This window comes from Erithacus rubecula, assembly GCF_903797595.1.
Source record: "Erithacus rubecula genome assembly, chromosome: 1".
Classification (NCBI taxonomy): domain Eukaryota; kingdom Metazoa; phylum Chordata; class Aves; order Passeriformes; family Muscicapidae; genus Erithacus; species Erithacus rubecula.
This window is the reverse complement of record NC_136658.1, coordinates 92,774,786-92,794,814: the sequence shown is the minus strand read 5'-3', so window position 1 is coordinate 92,794,814 and position 20,029 is coordinate 92,774,786. Positions and strand designations below refer to the sequence as shown.

The 20,029-nt window shown below is 39.1% G+C and overlaps 1 protein-coding gene across 2 annotated transcripts in view; it reads right to left on the bottom strand.

Moving 5' to 3' along the window:
• Positions 1–3,770: 3,770 nt before the first annotated feature.
• The window catches only part of TBL1X (transducin beta like 1 X-linked), a 187,970-nt gene continuing 171,711 nt past the window's right edge, over positions 3,771–20,029 (bottom strand). For both annotated transcript variants that reach the window (XM_079298889.1, XM_079298890.1), the window contains 7 exons: positions 19,196–19,256; positions 14,728–14,849; positions 13,196–13,270; positions 11,175–11,302; positions 9,920–10,085; positions 9,102–9,203; positions 3,771–8,049 (listed from right to left, as the gene is read on the bottom strand). In XM_079298889.1, coding sequence (XP_079155015.1) covers positions 8,023–8,049; positions 9,102–9,203; positions 9,920–10,085; positions 11,175–11,302; positions 13,196–13,270; positions 14,728–14,849; positions 19,196–19,256 — 681 coding nt within the window. In that variant the 3' untranslated portion in view covers positions 3,771–8,022. The remainder of the gene's footprint in view (positions 8,050–9,101; positions 9,204–9,919; positions 10,086–11,174; positions 11,303–13,195; positions 13,271–14,727; positions 14,850–19,195; positions 19,257–20,029) is intronic.

Genomic DNA, 20,029 nt, shown 5'->3' with positions numbered 1-20,029 from the left:
GTGACAAACACCAATCTCAAGAAAAGCATTCCATGCACAGGGAATACAGATCTTGCCCAAAAGGCATCCCCTGTGGGGGAGCAGACAGGGAGAAGACAGGTTCACCCCATCAGCTGACCCCAGAGGTTACTCTGGAGATTCCCTTACTTCATCCCATTCTTAACTTACTTTTATAATATTTCATATTTAGGTGGAGATTGAGTGACTTCAGCCACACACCTCACTCACTGAGGGGCAGTGGCACCTTGGGGGTGGGGATGTCAGCACAGCACTGAGAAAACCTTGGATGGGGACGTACCAATCCAAGGACAGGCATTTTGCCAGGGTTGATAATTCAAGGACTTCCTTTACCCCTCGTTTTTCAGGTGCCATGCAGCTTTTCAGCTAGGAAATACCACCAAACTCCCTCCCCTGCAAAGATTTGGACAAATCCTGGCTGTGGTCTCTACTCTGCTCCATGCTCTGTTTATTCCCCTTAGATTGTGCTGTGTGTGGGAGGTCAGACAGGCTCACCATGCTCCATCCAGGGAGTGGCAGCTGTATTTTCCCTGTAATTCTGCACTGTTCCCTTTTTTCCCTCAGTATCCTCCCACAGTGCCCTCACTGACAGTACTCTCTGCAGGCACTCCACAACTTTTTCAGTCCAGCTGGCAGGACACCATAGCTGTAAGGACTGCAGTATGTCTCAAATGCCCTCCCCTAAGGGTCTGACATTTCTGTCTTTCCTTTCAAGAAAATATTCAGAATTTTTCAGGAACTACAACACAGTGTGTAGGGATGTGATGCTCACTTGACACCACTGATTTTCAGAAGCCTAGAGAGGTAATTCTCAGTTTTGGAACTGCAGAATGGCAGTGCTTTGCAACCAAATCCATTTCTGTGTTTTGTGCATTTGACTGGGATGAATTACTCTATTGAAGGATGAGGATGTCAACTTTGTCCCAGTATTTAATGGGAAGGATAGGAAAGTGATGATCTTTTTGATCTCTGGTATTGAAAGAATGACTAATGAGTTATGTGGTGAAGTCAAGGCTTCTTCTTTGAAGGAAAAAGATGTTAGACCTTGCAGCCATAAAAGAGGATATAGCTGCTTTCCTGCAGCTATTGGGTTTTGTATTCTTTTGGTTTTTTGAATGTATTCAAAAGGAAATGGAAAAAAACCTATCTCTAAGGAAACAAAGATCTTCCTTCCTATTGGGAAAGGAGTCAGCAATGATGATAAATTCCTTGCCAAGTGAGTAATTTCTTCACTTAAAAGACTTCAAAGCTTTAAAAATGACTTTTTATACCATAGAGCTTTAATATGAAATTGCATGTGCTCTTAATGGTCAGTGCTGATCTCACCCGTGGCCGGAAATGATACACTGAATGATGGCAGGGAAAGGAATTGTTTTGATGAGATGCTGTAATACTACATCTTCCCAGAATAGCTCCAAAAGTACCCTTAATTGTACTGCAAACTGACAGAAGTGAGAAGCAAATGTTTAGGACTGCTTGATGCTTCCACTGTTAGTTGCCACATAATTTTCAGGCTAAGTAAATATATATATATATAGGATAAATGCAGGAAAACTAAACTACAGTTTTAGTCTGACAGCCATACATTGTCTGAAAACATGCCTGAAAATAACATGAATAAAAATAGGACCATCACACAGCATGTATTTAAGAAGCAGGTAAAGTGAGAATTTTTATATAGAACTACCCCTGAACCTCCAGCCCCACTGTAGCTGTCTCCTTAGCTCTTGTATTTTTTATTTTGAGAAGCTGTTATTAGTGCTGTGCAAATGTCAGAACATGAACTGATACAAGTGTCATGGAAGTGCATTGCATTCTCTTTCTTTGACTGTATTATGTGTTGAGGTGCTCATCATTAGCTCACACAGCTTTTCTAGCTCCTGTCTTTCCAAATGTTATATATTAATCCTAACTTAAAGCTCTGGATCCTTAAACACCTCAGAACTGATGATGTGACACACATGACTGTGTTTGTTCTGAGCACTAATTCCTTTTGATGGCTTTGGACAATCAGCCTTAGCTCAGGTCAATGGTTCAGCCTCTTACATTGTCACAAAGCAAGAACCCCATCTCATGTTGAATCCCCCCAAGTACCATGGAAACCATTTTGTGGAATAAAACCCAATCAAAATCTACACAACATTCAGCCTGTTAATGCTAAGCTATTCCCTCCCCTTGCATCCTTTCAGGTCAGTGCCTTGAGCCCTAAGCAGGGAATGGCAGCTCCTGACAGAGGGGATGACTGTGACAGCTTCACATGAGTGGAATATTCTGAAGTTCTTCAGAAACTTCCAAGTGCTCAAGCAAGGTTGAATTTTAGCCTGGCTAGCTTAAAGAAAAATTAACAATTTACCTTGATCAGAATCAGAGTCCAGTTTATTTCAAATGGAGGAACTTCCTTTTCAGGAAAATTTTTTTTAAGGAAACTTTAAAAAGTACTTCAACCCAATCTTATTTAAATTGGTCCCTTAACAGCTGTATAAATGTCCAATAAATACAGCATGGGAGGAAATAAAATTAAACAGTAAACATGTGATGTGAGTAGCTATAAAGGTGACCTGATTCAAAGGGAAAAAGTACTCAAAGGGAGAAGTCTGCCAAAATTCTGGGAGAGAAATTGCCAGCCAGCCTGGGAGCAGTGAGCCTGGGGACCAGAAGCATTCTTGAGAAGCACAGTCAGCATTTCTGAAACGCAGCTAGGTACCACAGACATCCTGAGATACCCCCAGAAAGTGCAAGTCCAATGTAATAGTAGCATCATCTGAAAAGCTGAAAAATAGCCTGGAAAAAGGGGATAACATCCTGAGAAAGAATACATTGGTGTCTTCCATTGGCTGTTTCAACTGCAAGAGCACAAGTCCCAAAATAGAACTGAAATCATAATCTGTTGTGTGTCCCAGGTGAAATTAACTGCATCCACTGGCTGCTTGAAGGGGTGGTGTCCTGTACCCTCTCTATGATAGAGAAATTATTTTCTATCCAGATCATCTTCTCTCTCTCTCTCTGCACTGCACATCCTTGTCCCTTTCCCACAGGTCTGCAAGACCTGGGACCATTGGGGAAGCCTTGCTGACTCCAAACTCTATGACATGGATTGCATCTGAAGGGAGATCCTGCCTGTTCTACTGCTCCCTCACTCAGCCCAAGGCCTGTTTGATCCTCCCATCTCTGGCATGGCTGGGCCCTTTCTGAGATCTACAGCTTGGTGTCTCATCTACACTTGTAATTAACCTATCCTAAGTGTATCTGCTGTTGTGTTACTGCCAAGTTTGCTTCAGTAGCAACAACTTAGTTGTAACCTGTAATTTATATGTATACACAGTTAATTGCTACTACTATTGGGTGCTGCTAGATTTGATTGTTGCTATGAATTTATTGCTGGTGTATCACTGATTGTTGCTATACCAATGCTACAGATACTATTCTGTGATATACATATATATATATATATAAATATATATACACACACACATATATATATTTTTTCTTATTATAGGAGTACTTGCTAATGGTGAATTGTGTGGTATTTGTGGTAATCTGTGATAAAGAAAATTAGAGGCTAAAGTGTCCATGCCCTGTATATTACAAAATCCTATGAACCCATGGTCAAGATCTTTGAACACCCACAGGTCAGTGACACCACTTCACAACTTAAGTTGTGACAACACTTCACAATTTTAGTCACTCAACCCCAGTTCTTATGTGCAGGATGCAGAACAGCCAGAAAAGAATAAGGAACAACACGCACAGAATTCTCTAATATCAAAATATAGCAATTTATTCAAGACACTGAATATGATCTGTTGATTCTCTCCTTAAAACAAATGAGCTACAATACACAAGGTGAATTTGAAGAAAGTGTGGGTGGGGGAGAAACAAAATAAGGGTTGATGCTGTTTCAACAGAACCTGGGAAATGCTTAAATGAGAACCAAGTCTGGCTGCAAGTCTGACACAGACAATAAAAACTGCAGAAGCCAGAATTCAGAATTTCAGTGAGTGGCTGAAAGAACATTTCTGCAATTGACAAAGAACCACATCTTTTAAAAAGGCAGTAAGAGGAAAAAAAAGGAGGAAAAATTAAAAAGGGAAAAAGAAAAAGAAACCCAAAAACAAAGCAGACCCTTACATTTGACAAAGTGCACTTCACTTGGCTCTAAAATTAGCTATTTTTTTCTTTTTTTTTTTTTTTTTAACAAATTAAAAGGAAATTTCTAAGATGTAGCATGGGGTTAATGTGTGTATAACCCTGTAAGTCAGGCCCTTTATTGCCCCATAAGGGACCCAGTGTTTTCTACATAAAAGATTCAGTATCCTTCTAACCCACAGAGTATAGTGGTTTTTCAGAAACTGTTTTTTTTCAATTCCAGGCCAATTCCAGACAGCCAGCAATACTAAAAATCCAGCAAGTCTCGATGGTTTCACAATCCTGTTTGGTCACTTAGGTTTTTCCATTTCTCTTCTGTTACAAAGAACTATAAACAAAATTCTAGGAAGAAATCTCATGAAATCCCCTGGGCTGTGCAGTTCTGTTGCAGGGGAGTCACAGAGAGGCTCTGCCAGCTGGGGAATGTGCTGCTGCTGGAGGGGAGGGAGAGCTCAGGAGCTCAGTGCTGCGGGTCTAGCCTGAGACATCCACCTTGAACTACAGCCTGGAAAAGCCTCTCTCTCCCCACTGTCCTGAAAAAACCACATCCTTAGGTTGAGATTACTTTGTATTTCCTGTCTTCCTTAACAACTCTCATTTCAGCTGAAAACTAGCATCTTCCAGGAGTTTCCAGTATTTAGGATTTTGTGGAAGGTAAGAAAAGTGAATTTTCTGAGCTCCTCACATGCACTGCTTTTAACTCTGATGGTCCATATAGAAAACTATAGGAGCAGCAGCCTCTCTCACACATGAGCTTTGCAAATGAGTTGATCTTCAAATTTTGTTTCTCTTGGCTTCTTACCTCCATGTAGGCAAGAAAAGTGATGTTCTGACAAATTAAAAAAATAGAAAAAGGGAACAGGCGTCACAGTAGCTGTCCTGGGAACAAGTGAGATACACAGGCTGTGGATCCAGCCAGACACACAGCACTGAGCAAATTAAACGCTTCAAATCCTCAGGTCTGGCCTATTCAGGTGTCACTCAAGAGGCAAGGCCAGAGCCCCATCAGTGCTGCCCTCCCACAGACCAGCAACTTCTGCTTGTTATTCTCAGAAATGCCACTAAAAGCAGCGTAGGAATTTAACCGTTTACATGCCATGACTGCAATCAAATCATTGTCCAAACCGTGCTTCATAAAACCACATGATGCTTTTGTATTCAAGTTCAAGACTCTCTGAGCAAGTTCTCTTTTTTTCTAAAAAAAGGTAGTGACTTTAAATTAGCAGGTACATGTGGTTATTAGAAGAGAGTGCAAAACTGCCACATGGTGATCTACAGCCATGCTCTTGGTGCAAAAAACTAAAACCAACACATAAAAACATTTAACACCAAAAATAATCCTTGATACTGCCTGGCATCCAATTATTTGAGATAAATTACAAACAAGCCTAACTATCACTAGTAACCAAAATCCCACATAACTGTTTTCACCTCAGGACTAACACTTTTAGCAGTTACTTATTTCCATTCTTTCCTCCTTTCCAAAGGTGTATCTCAAAGAAATGCAGCTGAAGCTGGCAGTGCCTAGTTCCACTAGAAGGACCAAGATCTCTACAGATGCAAGCATACAGACAAGAAAACTCCAAAGATGGTGTTCAAATTCCACGACGATGCCCTGGAGCTCATCAGGTCTCACACCACCAGTTCAGCCTGAGGGCTCTGGATTTGCTCAGATAAAATCAGAGCTTCAGCAGCTGTGGTCAAACCAAGGGAAGGATGCTGTGTTACAGCGACTTTGAGCAGGAAGATTCTGCATCTGTTAAGAGGTTTGTGGCCTGTTTACTCTCTGCTACAGATCCTAGCCTAGGCTGTAGAGAGGACACCTGTGACTCAGCCAGTTCTGAGGATCTAAGCCATGTCTGACACCACCCAAAGCTGCCTCACAGTTTACAGCACTTTCAGTAAACTCTGCCTGTGTGTCCTTCCTCACACTCGTCATTTCCTCAATTAGAGCAATGCAGTCCTCAGCTGGCATCTGTGCAGGTGTCACAGCTGCAGTGAGATCTTGTCCAACATGGACAGGTGGTGCTTTGGAACTCTCCATCCTTGTTCTGATCATTTCACCCCCCCCCTAGCTTTACCATGGTTTACACACTGAGATAGAACTTTCAGATGATGTCATCAATGAATTCATTGTCTTCTGAGCACACACTGAGGACACCCTTGAAGCTAAACCTGTCTGGGCAGACAGTGAGCTTCCAAATGCAGAGCCAGAGCTTTCCCTGCAGGATGCAGCACACACATGGTGACAGCAGCACCACCTGCTGCAATGGCAGAGCTTTCTTCTTGGTGTGTGTGGTCCATGGATGACAGGAGCTTGGGAGAGTCCTTTCTTCAACAGTGACAGATGCAATCAATGTATTTCAGTTCACCTGGTCTCATTAAGTCAGTGCTAAAACCCCACTGATTGACTGGAATAATGAATAGTGGAAGACAGCACTCCTTAGCAAGGCCACAATTCTGTCAAAATCTGAACTATCTCTAGAGGAAAGAAGATACACAAGCATTTTGTCCTGGTTACTGATAACAAACAAAAAAATAGACTAGAGAAAATGAATGCTATATTTATAGTCTCAGGCTTCTGAAACTCTTTGAATAAGTTTACATCATCAAACAGCCATAAAAAATGGAATGAGACTATGTAAATGGCTGGCTGCTGGAAAAGGACTTTAGTAAAGGACTGGTATTTCTTGTATCAAACACCATTTCTCTGTACAGCACTTTCTGAGAAGAGCAGAGAAAAAGGATACTGTGCCTTTCATGTTCCCTGGACTCTGTGTTATTCTTTTTGCTTGAATTACACAACTGGTCTACATTTTGTGGCCATTTCAGGCTTTTAAAACTGTTTAACATAAAAAATATTTTTTTTCCAAAAATACACTGGGTTCTTTCTGTTAAAATTCATCTTTCTCCTGTAAAAATCTTCCCCAGCACTGCATTCTTATATAAAGCACTTATTACACAATTTGCTGAAAGTGCCCTTGAGACGCTAAGATCTGAAGCATGGAGGATTTTTTTTTCTTTTAAATGGAGAGAAAGAAAGAAAAAGGAAGATATAGAAGAGAGGAGAAGCAGTCTGTCAAAAATTTTCATTGTCATGTCCACCTGGCTGCATCTACTATGGGCATACAGGGAAAATTAAAAAAAAAAATGGGGGCAAAAAGAAAGAGGAGAAAAAAAAGGAAGGAAAAAGTTGGGAGTGGAAGGAAGAAATAAAAGGAAAACAAAAGTTTCACCCTAAGCCTGGGACCCTCCAGGCTGTAATATTCCAGCTGATAGAAAAACCACTGAACAAAAAAGTAGTCTAGAAAATAGAAAGTGTTGTGATTACAAAGTTGAGCATTTCATCAGTACAAACTGGTCTTTGAACGTCCTTTGGGAGAGCAACTGTAGTGTCCAAATTGGAAGGAAAAAATACAACACCGCATGGAGGAGGATTTTTTTTTCCCTTTTGGTTTATCACAGCATTTTTCTTTTTTTTTTCTTTTTTTTTTTTTTTTTTTCCTTTTTATTAATTTTTTTGGCACAGCTTTTTTTTTTCCCCAGCCATGAGAGCAAGTTCTCAGATGCAAACCAAACAGTGCAATGCCTAGCTGGTGGCTTCATGCTTCCAAGGCTGAATGTTCCAGGTGGAAACCATTCCCTCCCCCTCTGAAGTGACTGTGTTTTTATACTCCTTGATGAAGGTTACGGACAAAATACAAGTCACCTGTGGCCAGGGAGAGTTGGTTTCATGGTACACTCTAACTTTGTTCAAGTTTGTACAGTTCTGGAGCTGTTAAGAATAGTTTTGAAGAGTGCTTCTCCCCACACATTCACTGCTGGTCCATGTGAAATTTCTTATAAAACATTTCACTTTTACTTCCGCAGATCTAGAACACAAACCTGCAGAGAGAAGACCCCGTGTTAAGAACCATTTGTGAAGGTGATGTGGAAATCCTATTCATGCACCTTGTACACAGGTGGACCAGCCAGGCTGGGTTACACCCCCCAGTTTCAAACCAGCCTCTCTCAAGTACTGGTTCAAAGGCACACAAGTAAAGGAACAAACTGATACGGCAGAAAGCCCAAGCAAAACCCACACATTTAACATTTAGCTGGGCTTTCACTGGTTTACAAACACTTTGGTGGCACATCCTGTAAGATTATGGGATCTATTCAGTTGCCTAAATATCTTGTCCACTTCCAGCTCTGAAACATACCCAAAACAGATGCAGGCTTGGCAGGCATGACAGTGGACACAAGCCCATTTGGAGCAGCTGCTGGGAGCCTGGTATGGCACTGTCTGAGGTGGCACAACTAAGCTCAAATAACTGAATCATGTCATAGGTGTTCCCTTTGTTAAAATCAGTTGAAAAATACTGCTCCAAAGTAGTTATGCCAGCCAGCCACGTGTGGCCTGCTAATCATGCTACAACTGAATTTTTTTGAAGTAACATTAACATAAAAAAATAGTAAGGGATAATCAGCATCTCCACAGCAATATTTTCCCTTTACCACATGACAAAATCTTTGGGAATCATGCTAAAAATTTCCTCCTTTAGCTATTCTTATTCAAGGGAAAAGGAATATTCTTCTGTGGAATCAAACTCTGAAAGCCCCAGGATAATTGTTTGGTTTAGAGTTGACTGCTGTGATAATGACAAAAACAACACTCCTGTTGTTCTTGTCAAATATGTATTTAAAAGTCATTCTGATCTTCAGCAGTATTCACCTATTCCACCAGCATTCTTCATTTCCGACAGCAGCACCACCTCCTGGTATTCAAAACCTTTCAAAGCAGGAGCATCTTTAATACACTACACAGAGCTATTTATCTGTGTCTTGAGCTGCCTCTGCCTTTGGGCTCTGTCCCCAGGAGGCAAATACAGCATTTTGCTGATGCTCCCCAGAAAAGAAATCTCCACCCAGCCTGTGCAATGTTTGCTGGTCCTTACCGATCCGTCTGATGCGCTTGCTCCCACTTTGTCTCCTCTAGCATTCCAGCAGACTTCAAAGATGCCCCCGGTGCCTCTGTAGCTATGGACTAGAGTTCCACTCTACAAAGCAAAACAGCATGCAGATATTGGATACAGAAGTTTCCCTTCTTTTTCTCAGTCACATGGCACTATATTAAAATGGGGAGCTATTTGGATCACCCAGCTATGGCCACCTCCATATTGTGACAGAAACTGGTTAGGAAGCTGGTCTTTGTAATGAAGAGCAACAGGCTTCTCCTGGAACTCTCAAGACATCTGTTTTTGTCAACTCTGTAACAGTAAAGGCCTGCAGAGTTAGTTCTCTAAAGTTTGTTGCTAATTCAGGTTGTGAGGCACCAAGTATCCAGAATTACACCTGTGATATCCACTTTTCTCCAGAACATCACCAGTCCCCTGCCTGTACATTTTTTTTCTATATCTCCTCTTCACAAAATCTAAGCCAGGAGCAACAGATTCACAGCTGAACTCAGTATGTAACTAAATAAAGATATTCATTATTTCTGACCTACACCTTTGCCTCACAAAGCTGATGACCCAAAACAATGCAGCTATTTTCATGCATGCTACCTGTTTTAGCATACAAAGCAGACTGTTCTGGGCAGTCACCTCACTGCACCTGAGTGACTCAGCTGCCATGGATTTGTGCCAGCCAGTGCAATCAGGTTCACCCTGGCAGGCAGGTCATGCATGACCCAGGTACACACATTTTCCATTTAAGCTTTTGCTATTAATGTGTCATCTAAACCAGATGTGCTTCACATGAGGCAAAACAGTACCTGAGTATTCCATATATGGACACATTTGTCAAAGGACCCACTGGCTAGATATTTTCCATCAGGACTAAAAGCTACACTGTAGACAGGCTCTTGATGCTTTGTTAATGTGTGGATGCAGACTCCTCGGTCAACGTCCCACAGCCGAACCGTGGAATCAAACGAAGCACTGCAAGAAGCATTCCAACACAAGAATGTAATAATTTAATATTAATCAATTTGCACTGTGATACTGTAAATGTTATTAGAGAATATCAAAGGTTTGTTTTCCCTTGGCTAAGCAAGACATAATGTTGCAAACAGAAAAGCTAAAATGTACCACAGCCTATAGTTTTTTTTTATCTTAAGAACTACAGCTATGGAAAGCCAAGCTCCCTACTTTTGAGATTCTACCTCTGGTTATTCAGGAAAATAAAATATATATTGTGATTAATAGGATAAATGGGTCCAGAGAGATCATACTCCTAATGGATTCACTCTGTTTAAAGAATTAGCATTTTTTAATTCTCTAGAATTGTGATTATTTTCATTGTGTTTCAGTGATACTTTTTGCTACATTTCATTTAAATCCCAAACTGTGGGCTTGGAGAAAGGCAAAGGAAATAATTTGCATTAAAAACAATATTAAAATAATAACTCCAAGAAAGTGAAGTTCTTCCATATCCACTCCTGGCTAAGGAGTAAAATACACCAGTTTCAATACAACTTCTCCCCACACTGCAAACCCCATAAGCTGATCTGACAAACCCATAGTACTACCATCAACTGGCACTCCACAAGTAAATGTATTTCCTAAGCTCAACGAAGAATTTTGCACAGATTTTCAAACAGAACTTCAAAGACTAGCTAAGTTTTTCTCTATTAGCTATGAAGGCTACAAAAATTTTCTCTCGTTGCCCAGGTGAGTTGCATGACCCCAGCTAGAAACCATTCCAGCTGCCTGAATCTTGAGAGCACCTGCCTCAAGATTTTCACTCCTAACAACTCAATGCTGGATGTGCAACTGCAATACCAAATTTACAACAATTTTATCAAGGCAATGAAAAGTTAAACACCACATGATCCAATTTTATTTCTTTGTTCCCCTTCTTTTTTCAAATATGAATCCTTTCCTTTGTATCCATCCCCCTGAGTTACATACAGATACTTTTCATTGGAATTGTCTGCAGGGAGAGTGATGGCAAAGTGACAGTAGGGTTACATGTCAGAAAGATGATCCTTCTTTTTGGCAGGCAAGAAAAGGAGATGCATTTTTTACCTTGCTAACATGATGTTGGAGTTTGGGTTGCTGGTGCCTGGTCCTGTAGGGCTCCATTTGATAGTGTAAATCTCTTTGCTGTGAGCCTGAAGATCATGTACACAAGTATCTTGCTTCATACTCCATATCTGAGTCAGAGAAATAATGAAGGGGGGAAATGGCAACCTTATTAATTTCTGCTCACCTGAATTATTTCAGTTCTGTGCTATTCCTACCATTTGTTTTTTTGAGATCTCTACTCACCTGAATACACATAAATATAATTTGTTAATGCAGCAATTTGGCACACACATTAAAATAACTCCAACAAGGGCAAGAGTTATACATTTAATAGTATTTATTCAATAGCTAATAAGAACTAAAGAATTGCTGTACTATCAATAGATAATAAGATAAGAACTAAAGAATCACTGTACTTCAAGATCCTGTAACTATTTTCACACAGAAGTTTATCTATTTGAAGAAGTTTAACCTGAATTTTATTTACACATTGCAACTGCAGTCATTTTAAAGAATGAGAATTGCAGCAACTGCTTAGAACACAGCAATTTTCTCTTCTGCTAGTAAAATTTTCCTTTTCCTCCTGAACTCCATTTGTTTCCCTCTTGTTTTTAACAGTACAGAAGATGGAAGACAGTCAGCTGTTTCTGCAGTGCTACATGGCCAAATACTTCAGTGTAAGATGAAGAATATGCTCAAAAGAGATGATTTAGTACCTCTTCAGCTAACTGAGAAAGTAAGATGAAGGAATTCACTGCAGGGAAAATAAATTTAGTCAGCTGGTTTCAGAGAGATACCAAAACTGTAGTAATAATTTAACTCAGTTGTTATAAGTCTGCACCATGAGAATGATGTGCTCTTATGCTGAATTCCCATCAGTGTACCTGAGACTGCTTTTGGAAATGCTACACAAAGCTCAGCCATGTTCTACAACTGACAGGCAGCACATTCCAAGATGTCATAAGAAAAGCTCGTTAATTCCAAAAATAGAGAAGAAAAAAGTTGGAGAGGACTGATTTACAAAGGAAAAGGAAGAAGAATAATTGCCTTAATTTGGAGCTTTTGACATCTCTGTCACTGAAGGTTTTTATAAACAGGTGAGGTCAGGGATAGCCACTAGCTCTTGTGCCAAATTCAGTGGTCAGGAATTTGAACTGGTAACAACAACACTGAACCATGGGGGTTTCTAAAACACAGCATGCAACCAGGCACAAAAAAGATGTGCTACCACTGGGTCAGGATGTTTAAGCACAGGAAGAATAGTTATGCAATACTGCTTTGTGGCAGTGTGACAGGCAAGGTGCTCCCTTTTGCCCCCATCTTCTGTAAATTTCCAGCTCTGTTCACTAGCCTGCAATAACACATCTGGAATCCAGAATGATGAAAACCTCAGTGGGTATGTGGCAAAGACAGAGCAGAAATCAGTCCACCTATGAAGAGGAAATACTCATAACACTGACTTTCACTAGCTCTCATCTGCAAATTCTGCTGCTGTCTCAGTTTCATGCTAGAAATATCCCAAGCTTCAGCAGTGTCAATCAGCAGTGAAAAGAGATCTGAGTCTTAATTAACACAACCATACTGCAAGGAAACTATTACTGGTACAATTCTATCCACAAAATCAAATCCTTCCTGAGTTATTTGCTTTCTTCAAGGAACCAACATAAATCAACAGTGCAGCAGGAGGGCTTTTATAACTACATACAGATACTCGTGGCTGGAAAAGAAAAATGAGAAAAGTTTTGGGCTGCTGAAGTTCTATATTATCTGTACTTAAACTATGATGTTTTTGTGACAATGGCATATCAGTCACATAACACCTATTTGGATAGGATGCCTCACTTTCCCCAGTGTTTGCTTCCTTGTCTTCAATCATTGCTTCAAGAAATATGGGACAAAATGGAAACTACTGTTCATGCAGTGTTTGAAGTGATACAGTACCATCATTCTGGAGAAGACTGGAAAAGAGACATAATTTTTTGTCCTTACTTTTTGAACAACATAAATGGAAATGGTTTTACCTTTAATGTCATGTCATCGGAGCAAGATGCTAGTAGCATGCCAGATGGGTCCCATTTGATTGCATTCACCTCGTTCTGAAATCAAGAGTGATTTTATTAAGCAAATATTCCAGTTGCTGCATTGTACTGGGCACTCAGCAGAGGGCACTCAAGGTTTATGCATGGAACAAGTTCACCCACAAGTTACAGTATTGGGTGCTTTTATGGGTGAAAAAAACCAGTGCTGCCTCCCCAGTACTCAACTTAAGTGGCATTTCAGAGTGGAACCATCCCCTGCTTGTGAACAATACACACAAACAATCTTCTGGCACAAAGTTACTCCTATTCTTTTCTCATAACCTAGGATTTAAATAAACCCAGACAGATTGATGATACAGCATTAGCTTCTTTTTAGAACTGTGGCTTTTCCTTCATTACTGTTTTGTAGACTTGCTGATACAAGTTTTCAACAGAAAATACTGATACTGGTGGGGTGTGAAGTTTCGTGGACTTGGTAATTTTTCATTTTGTAACTCTACAACAATGCTGGTCTCTCTAAAGAGAGGTTTATGTGTAAATGAATTCCATAATGGAATATTAAACTGCTTAGGATGCTTTCTCTATCAGTCTTTCTAGCACTTTGTAATTATCTAAGCCTAGTGTATCCCCTTGGTAATGAGTAAGTTTACTATGCTCTTCCATGGCTATAGGTAAAGGGAAAAAAGGCCTTTTATAAAAAGGGAAAGACTGTTTTTCTAAAAATATAAATTGGTCCAGGCTGTCAGTGAAAACAATCCTGGAAAAGATTTAAATGTTGCTTTATATATTTTACATGTTTCAGTAATAATTAAAAGCAAGTATAGACATATTTGAAGTGAAAATTTAGATCATGTACAAAATGGTGCATTTCATATAATCATAAAAAGTACCAGCCTATTGTTAGGAATGTACAACCTGTCATGAAATATCAGTTTAACCATAGACTAAGATAAAGGTCTCCAAATGCATAGTTTTTCCTCAATGAGGAGACAGCAAATTCTGGATGCTAACATTTAAATTATGGGTCAATAAATCATGGCAGTTTTTCTCACAAATGCAACCTACGAAAAATAACCTCTGACAGTCACTAAATACCACCAAGAAAAGAATGGGGAATTACAACTTTAATATATCTTATTAGATTAAATTGATTCTAAAACTGAACAATGACTGGAGGTAAACTGTTCTCTCCTTATTCACAGCTCCCATTTAGTAAAGGACATTAAGCCAGCAGAAAACAGAATCTTATTTATGAATGTGCCTTTAGTCTGCAGCTCATGCTGCACAGAAACACTCTCACTGTTTAAACTGGAGGTGTTGCCTCCTATGGTGATTTACAACATTTTATCTCTTCTCACAGGCAGTGAATCACTCATTCCCAAGGAATATACTTTTAGGGAAACAATGGGGTGTTAACACCTTTGCTGCTAGAACATACCTTGCAAACACATCTGCCATCATTGTAACATGTTGCTGTGACTTTATCACTAACATTTTGGATTTCTTAAACTTACTGTGTGTCCTTGAAAGGTTTTAACAGGACGATCACAGCCAAGTCTGCACACATGGATGCACATGTCAGTACTGCAGGAGGCAAAAGTAGTGTTGTTCTGCCAGTCTACATCCAGAGCAGGAGCTGTGAATACAGACAACAGAAGGAATATCAGGGATCATGACAAAGAAACAGCTATCCCAAATAATATCCCTCCCATAACCTATCTGGATGAAAAAACTACAAGCTAGTTCTTAGTCTGTCACCTGCTGCCAGTTATAGGGCTGATAGGGACTGTCTGAAGGGCACAAATTATTTTTTCCTATTCCAGTGGATAATCTGGATACTTTGCATGGCATCTACTTATGAGAATCTTTTGGGTTAACTGACATAAGAGGGGGAAAAACACTACCTCCACCCTCTCTGCTCCCAGCTACACATACTACACATACTATGGGTTATATCTAGCATCCACCCCTCTGTAACCCAGCTCAGTGAAGAAACTGAAATAAAACTAATCCAGAAAAAACGTGGATAATTTCATCTGGGTTAGACATTCCTGTGAATGCCAGACACAGCACATGGGAAGGTGGAGGAGCAGGTGGCTGTATCCCTTTGCACTAGAGCTTTATGCAACCTTGGATACAAACCTATCATTCTGTGCAGGCACATGGATTAATAATACTAGAATTCAGTTTAATTTGCTTGGGGACTGGTTTTAGACAGGTGCATTGATCAGCCTCATCTGAAATGAGAGGAAGAGTTTCTGCAGAGGGTTTGGCATTAACTAGCACTGAACTAACAGAACTCTGTGCACAGAGAGCACGTGAGCATGTAAGTAGTGCCTGTGTGCAACACACACACACACACACACACACACACACACTCTCTCTTTTCAAAAAGAATGGGAAAAAACATCCCCAAACAACTCTTCCAGCATGTCACTGCAGACTGCAAGCAGGAGCTGGAGGGAGCTCCTGACAAAGAGCTTGCTTGTGTCTCTATGACTGCTGCTTGGGCTTTTTCCCTCAGGATAGAGTTTAGCTGCCCTCCAGAGGATGACATAAGACTTGCTAAAATATAGAAATCTTCATTCTCAGCACCCTCTTGTGAGAAGCAAGTGTGCTAGAATGAGACCAGCACATAGGAAATAAAGTTGAATCTCTTCCTGCCAAAGATACAATGCAAATTTATCATTAAAATGCAACCAAGAAATTCCTTACTCAAATAACTTTAGAAAGATACCTCAGTAACAGAGAGGTTAAAAGATATCTGTTCTGACAAGCCTGTTACATTTAAATATATTTTTCCTATTATAATTTTTGTAAACTGCAAAACAAAATAGATCCATATCACCTTATGAATCATCAGGTAGTTCTCTAAATGAGGCTGAAAGGCTGGCATTGTTTCATGGACAATACTTTTTTCAGTATTAATGAAAAATCTGAATAATTCTGTATTACAGGTAAGGAATTACTACCTTGCAGAAATATAAATAAAATTCATGTGAAGAAGGCAGACTACTTTTGAATTTTCCAATGAACAAGAATGAGGATCAGGAAACAATAAGAAGTCTTTCTTTAAATGCTTGTTTGTCTTTCTTTTTATGCTGCAAGCTTTGTTTTACTATTTCAAAGCAAACAAAAATTATCATTATTAATAGCAATGTGCTTTCAGGGCTATCTAGTGTGATATGTATGAGTAAAAAACTAATTTTCAGAGAGCTATTGGCACCTACACTGCAGCATAATTTGAATCATAAAGTGCTGATAATTAATACTGATTTATTTATTGTTGTACCCAATCATATGTTTACTGGATAAGTAACTACATAAAAAGGTTTGAAACATGTTTTTTGATGCAAATAATCAAATTGCCAAAGTATTTCCAAAACCACAGGATAACAGCCAATTGCATAAAAAATGAGAATATCATAATATAATAAAAGCAGTAACTAATCCTTAAAAAATGCAGCTAAAATAAAAACTAAAAATAAAAGTTACAGTAATTATCCATTAATTTAGGCTTTTTCAGTACAAATTTAAGTGTGTTTCAGAGCACTTAGATCACAGAATCACAGAATGGGTTAGGTTGGAAGGGACCTTAAAGAACACCTAGTTCCAGGCCCCCTGCCATGGGCAGGGACACCTTTTACTAGACCAGATTGCTCAGAGCTCCATCCAACCTGGGCTTCTCTGGGCAGCCTGGTCCAGTGTCTCACCACTCTCACAGCAAAGATTCTCATCCTGATATCTAATCTAAACCTTCTTCTGTCTTTCAGTTTGAATCCATTCACTCCTAGTCCTGTCACTACACAACTAGATGGTCAAAACTGGGCCATACAAACACCTCTTTGGGTGTCAATTTAACAACTTGCTCCTGCAAATTTAGACGACAGTCTGTATCTATCAGTAGATGTCAAAATTGGATTATTTAGCTCTTTTTTAAATAAATAAGTTTTGGGAATATATATTTTGATCAAATGCCCTATGGTGAATCACAGTTTTGCAAAAAATAATGAAACCCTAAGAAGTTACTTATCTGCATAATTACTATTTTGACCAAAACCCCTTAAAATAACATGGGAACACCAGTGACATGGAGGCCATCAACACCCAGACAAAGGACTTTTCCTGATGTATTTATATATGGTTTAAATCAGTTGTAAAGAAGCAAAGAGTAAAAAAAACCAAAAAAACCCTACGTTATTCCCAGGCCAACTACCTCCAGACTTCAAAGAAGTAGGTGTTAAAGGAAATGTACCCTGCCTAGACTAGACTTTTAATTGTTAAAATGCCACCTTTAATCCTAGTGTAAACAAGATTCCAGATATGGAATGGAATTTGCTGTTAGTTTGTCCTGGAGATGCAAAGAGGACAAGGCGAGGTCTTTGTGGCTTTAGACTTGTGAGAACAAAGTGAGTAGAAAGTCTATCTGATTTTAAGGTTTTGTATCAAAAATTTCCTTAACAGCATTTCCTTAATAATTGCTTTACTTCCCAACAGAAACATATATGGAATAGTGAAATAAAAAATTAAAAATAATAGCTTATCCACATCTACCCTAAAGTTGAGTCTCATGTTCCAAAGACAAACAGCATGTGCAGTAAGAATTTTTAAAAAAATCTTTTAATGCACATGGGCACATTGCACTGGTAGATATAGCTGAGTTTTCAACTTGCTAAAAAGGGGACAGGGTGATTTGTCCTTGATGCACATCACTCCTAAGACACCTTACATGTCAGTGAACATGATTCTGAAGGGGCAACCAAGTTCTGAATCCACAACTATTTACATTACTAGTTAGGGATCAGAGGATTAAAAGTTTCATTAACTAAATCACTCTATGTGAAAAGTTTGCTGTTATGGAACAGTTATGCTAGATAAATAAATGCCAGTGAGAAAATCTGTAGCAGATACCAAATCCTCTAAACTGACAGCTGCATTAATAAATGAGGAGATGAGTGACAAAAATGCAGAGTATGGATTTGCTGTGTCCGTGGACATACTTTTTGTCTACTATTGAATAACCATCTAGATTCCTACTGCATATTATTCACATCAGTGTAAATGTGAGAATAAGAACAGTTTGAGTTGAAAAGCATGTGCAAAATAATGTTTTAAAATTAGTATCAAAATATGTTTTTAATCCCCATTAAGAACTTTGTGAAAGGTTGTTGTATTTAAAAATGGATTAGTTACAGTGAACTAGGAAGATGAGCACCTTTACCATCAGAATCCAGAATGTTCTTTATGATTTTAAGCTCAGTTTTACTATACTCCTTAAAATTCTTCACTATGACAATGCAGCCACTTCGAATCATGAATTCAGCCATCATTTTATAAGCCTGGTCTCAGGTGAATTTCAGATTATGACAATGGCTGTCTGTTATCATGATTATTTAATATCTGTGACAACTCCTGTCTTTTTGAAACAAATCTGCAAGTAACTATCCAGTGTTTTGGTGCAGCAAGGTTTTGAAACTCAAACTGCCAATTGATTTCCAATAATCAGACAAAGCAAATACTGAAGAACTTCAAGTTAAAATTAAAGTTAAGAAATTCTGAGTTCCTTCATGAGTGCAGTGGTGAAAGCAAGGTGCATGAGAGATCTATGTGCTTCTGCCTCAAATCAGCTTCACTGAGACAGGAGGAGAGAAAATGGAAAAGATCCCAGACACCTCCACTGGAAGTTCTCTTCATGAATCACCACTGGGTACTATCCAAGCACATAGATGACAACAGGACTGCTCAGTTATGTAGACATAGCTGGGGTATGAACCCTCTCCTAAAATCAGTTTGACTTTCAAAGCTGATTCTCACAGAACTGTGTCTTTCTGAAATGAGAATAACCCACAAACTGTGATAGTCAGGATCTTTAAAGCACAAAAAAACTTGATTGAAGCTTTTCTCTGGCAGATCTGGATGAAGTACATTGACAGAATTAAAAACTGCATTTCATTTTCCTAACAAGAGTTAGGCAAGAAGTACCTGAATGGAAAGGAAATTGCTGTTTAGCTTCTCCCGTGTGAGCATCCCAAATTATTGTTGTCTGCATCCAAAAAAAGGGAAATAAAGATTAGTGACTGTTCAGCTCAGAGAAAAAAAACCAAAGAGCTGTCTCACTAAGCAGCAATTCTAAATGATGAACTGATAAAATTATTGACTACAGAGAGCCTTGTGAGCTAAACAGTGAGAAAACCAGGAATTGCTTCCAGGTATTACATGATAATAATCTAAGGGTAGATAAAGAAGTATCATGCCTACAGAAGAAGCAATGTAACTATGAAGAATGGGCATATTCTCTCTGAATAGCACTAGAAGACAACACTATACATTTTTAATAAACATATTAAAAATTTGTTTCAGTTATGACGTTTAAAGAACACTTTTTCCCTTTTCAGAAGATGTAAGTCTAATTCTACTCTGAAACAATGTTGAACTCCATTTGTAACAATTAAACCAACAAGGGAAATGTTTTTCTGTCAGCAGAGTACACAACACATCTTGCCACTGAGGTGGGACAGACTCAAGTGTAATTGGCTCACTACAGGTTTAATCAATACTCACAGCACAGGTGAGTGTCCCCTGTGGAGCTCAATACCACCTTCTGAGTGAATTCTCAATTTATTGGGAATATATACTTCCAGAAAATAAATAAAGGATGTATCATCTTGCTGATAATGCACCACCTAAAGAAATGCTTCTTTTATTGAGAATGTAAATTTGCCTGAGTAATGGAATTAACATTGGGAGACCAGTGTATATATAAGCCAGTATTAAAGGTAATAAGTTTCCATTTTCACAAGGAGATGAAAATATAGG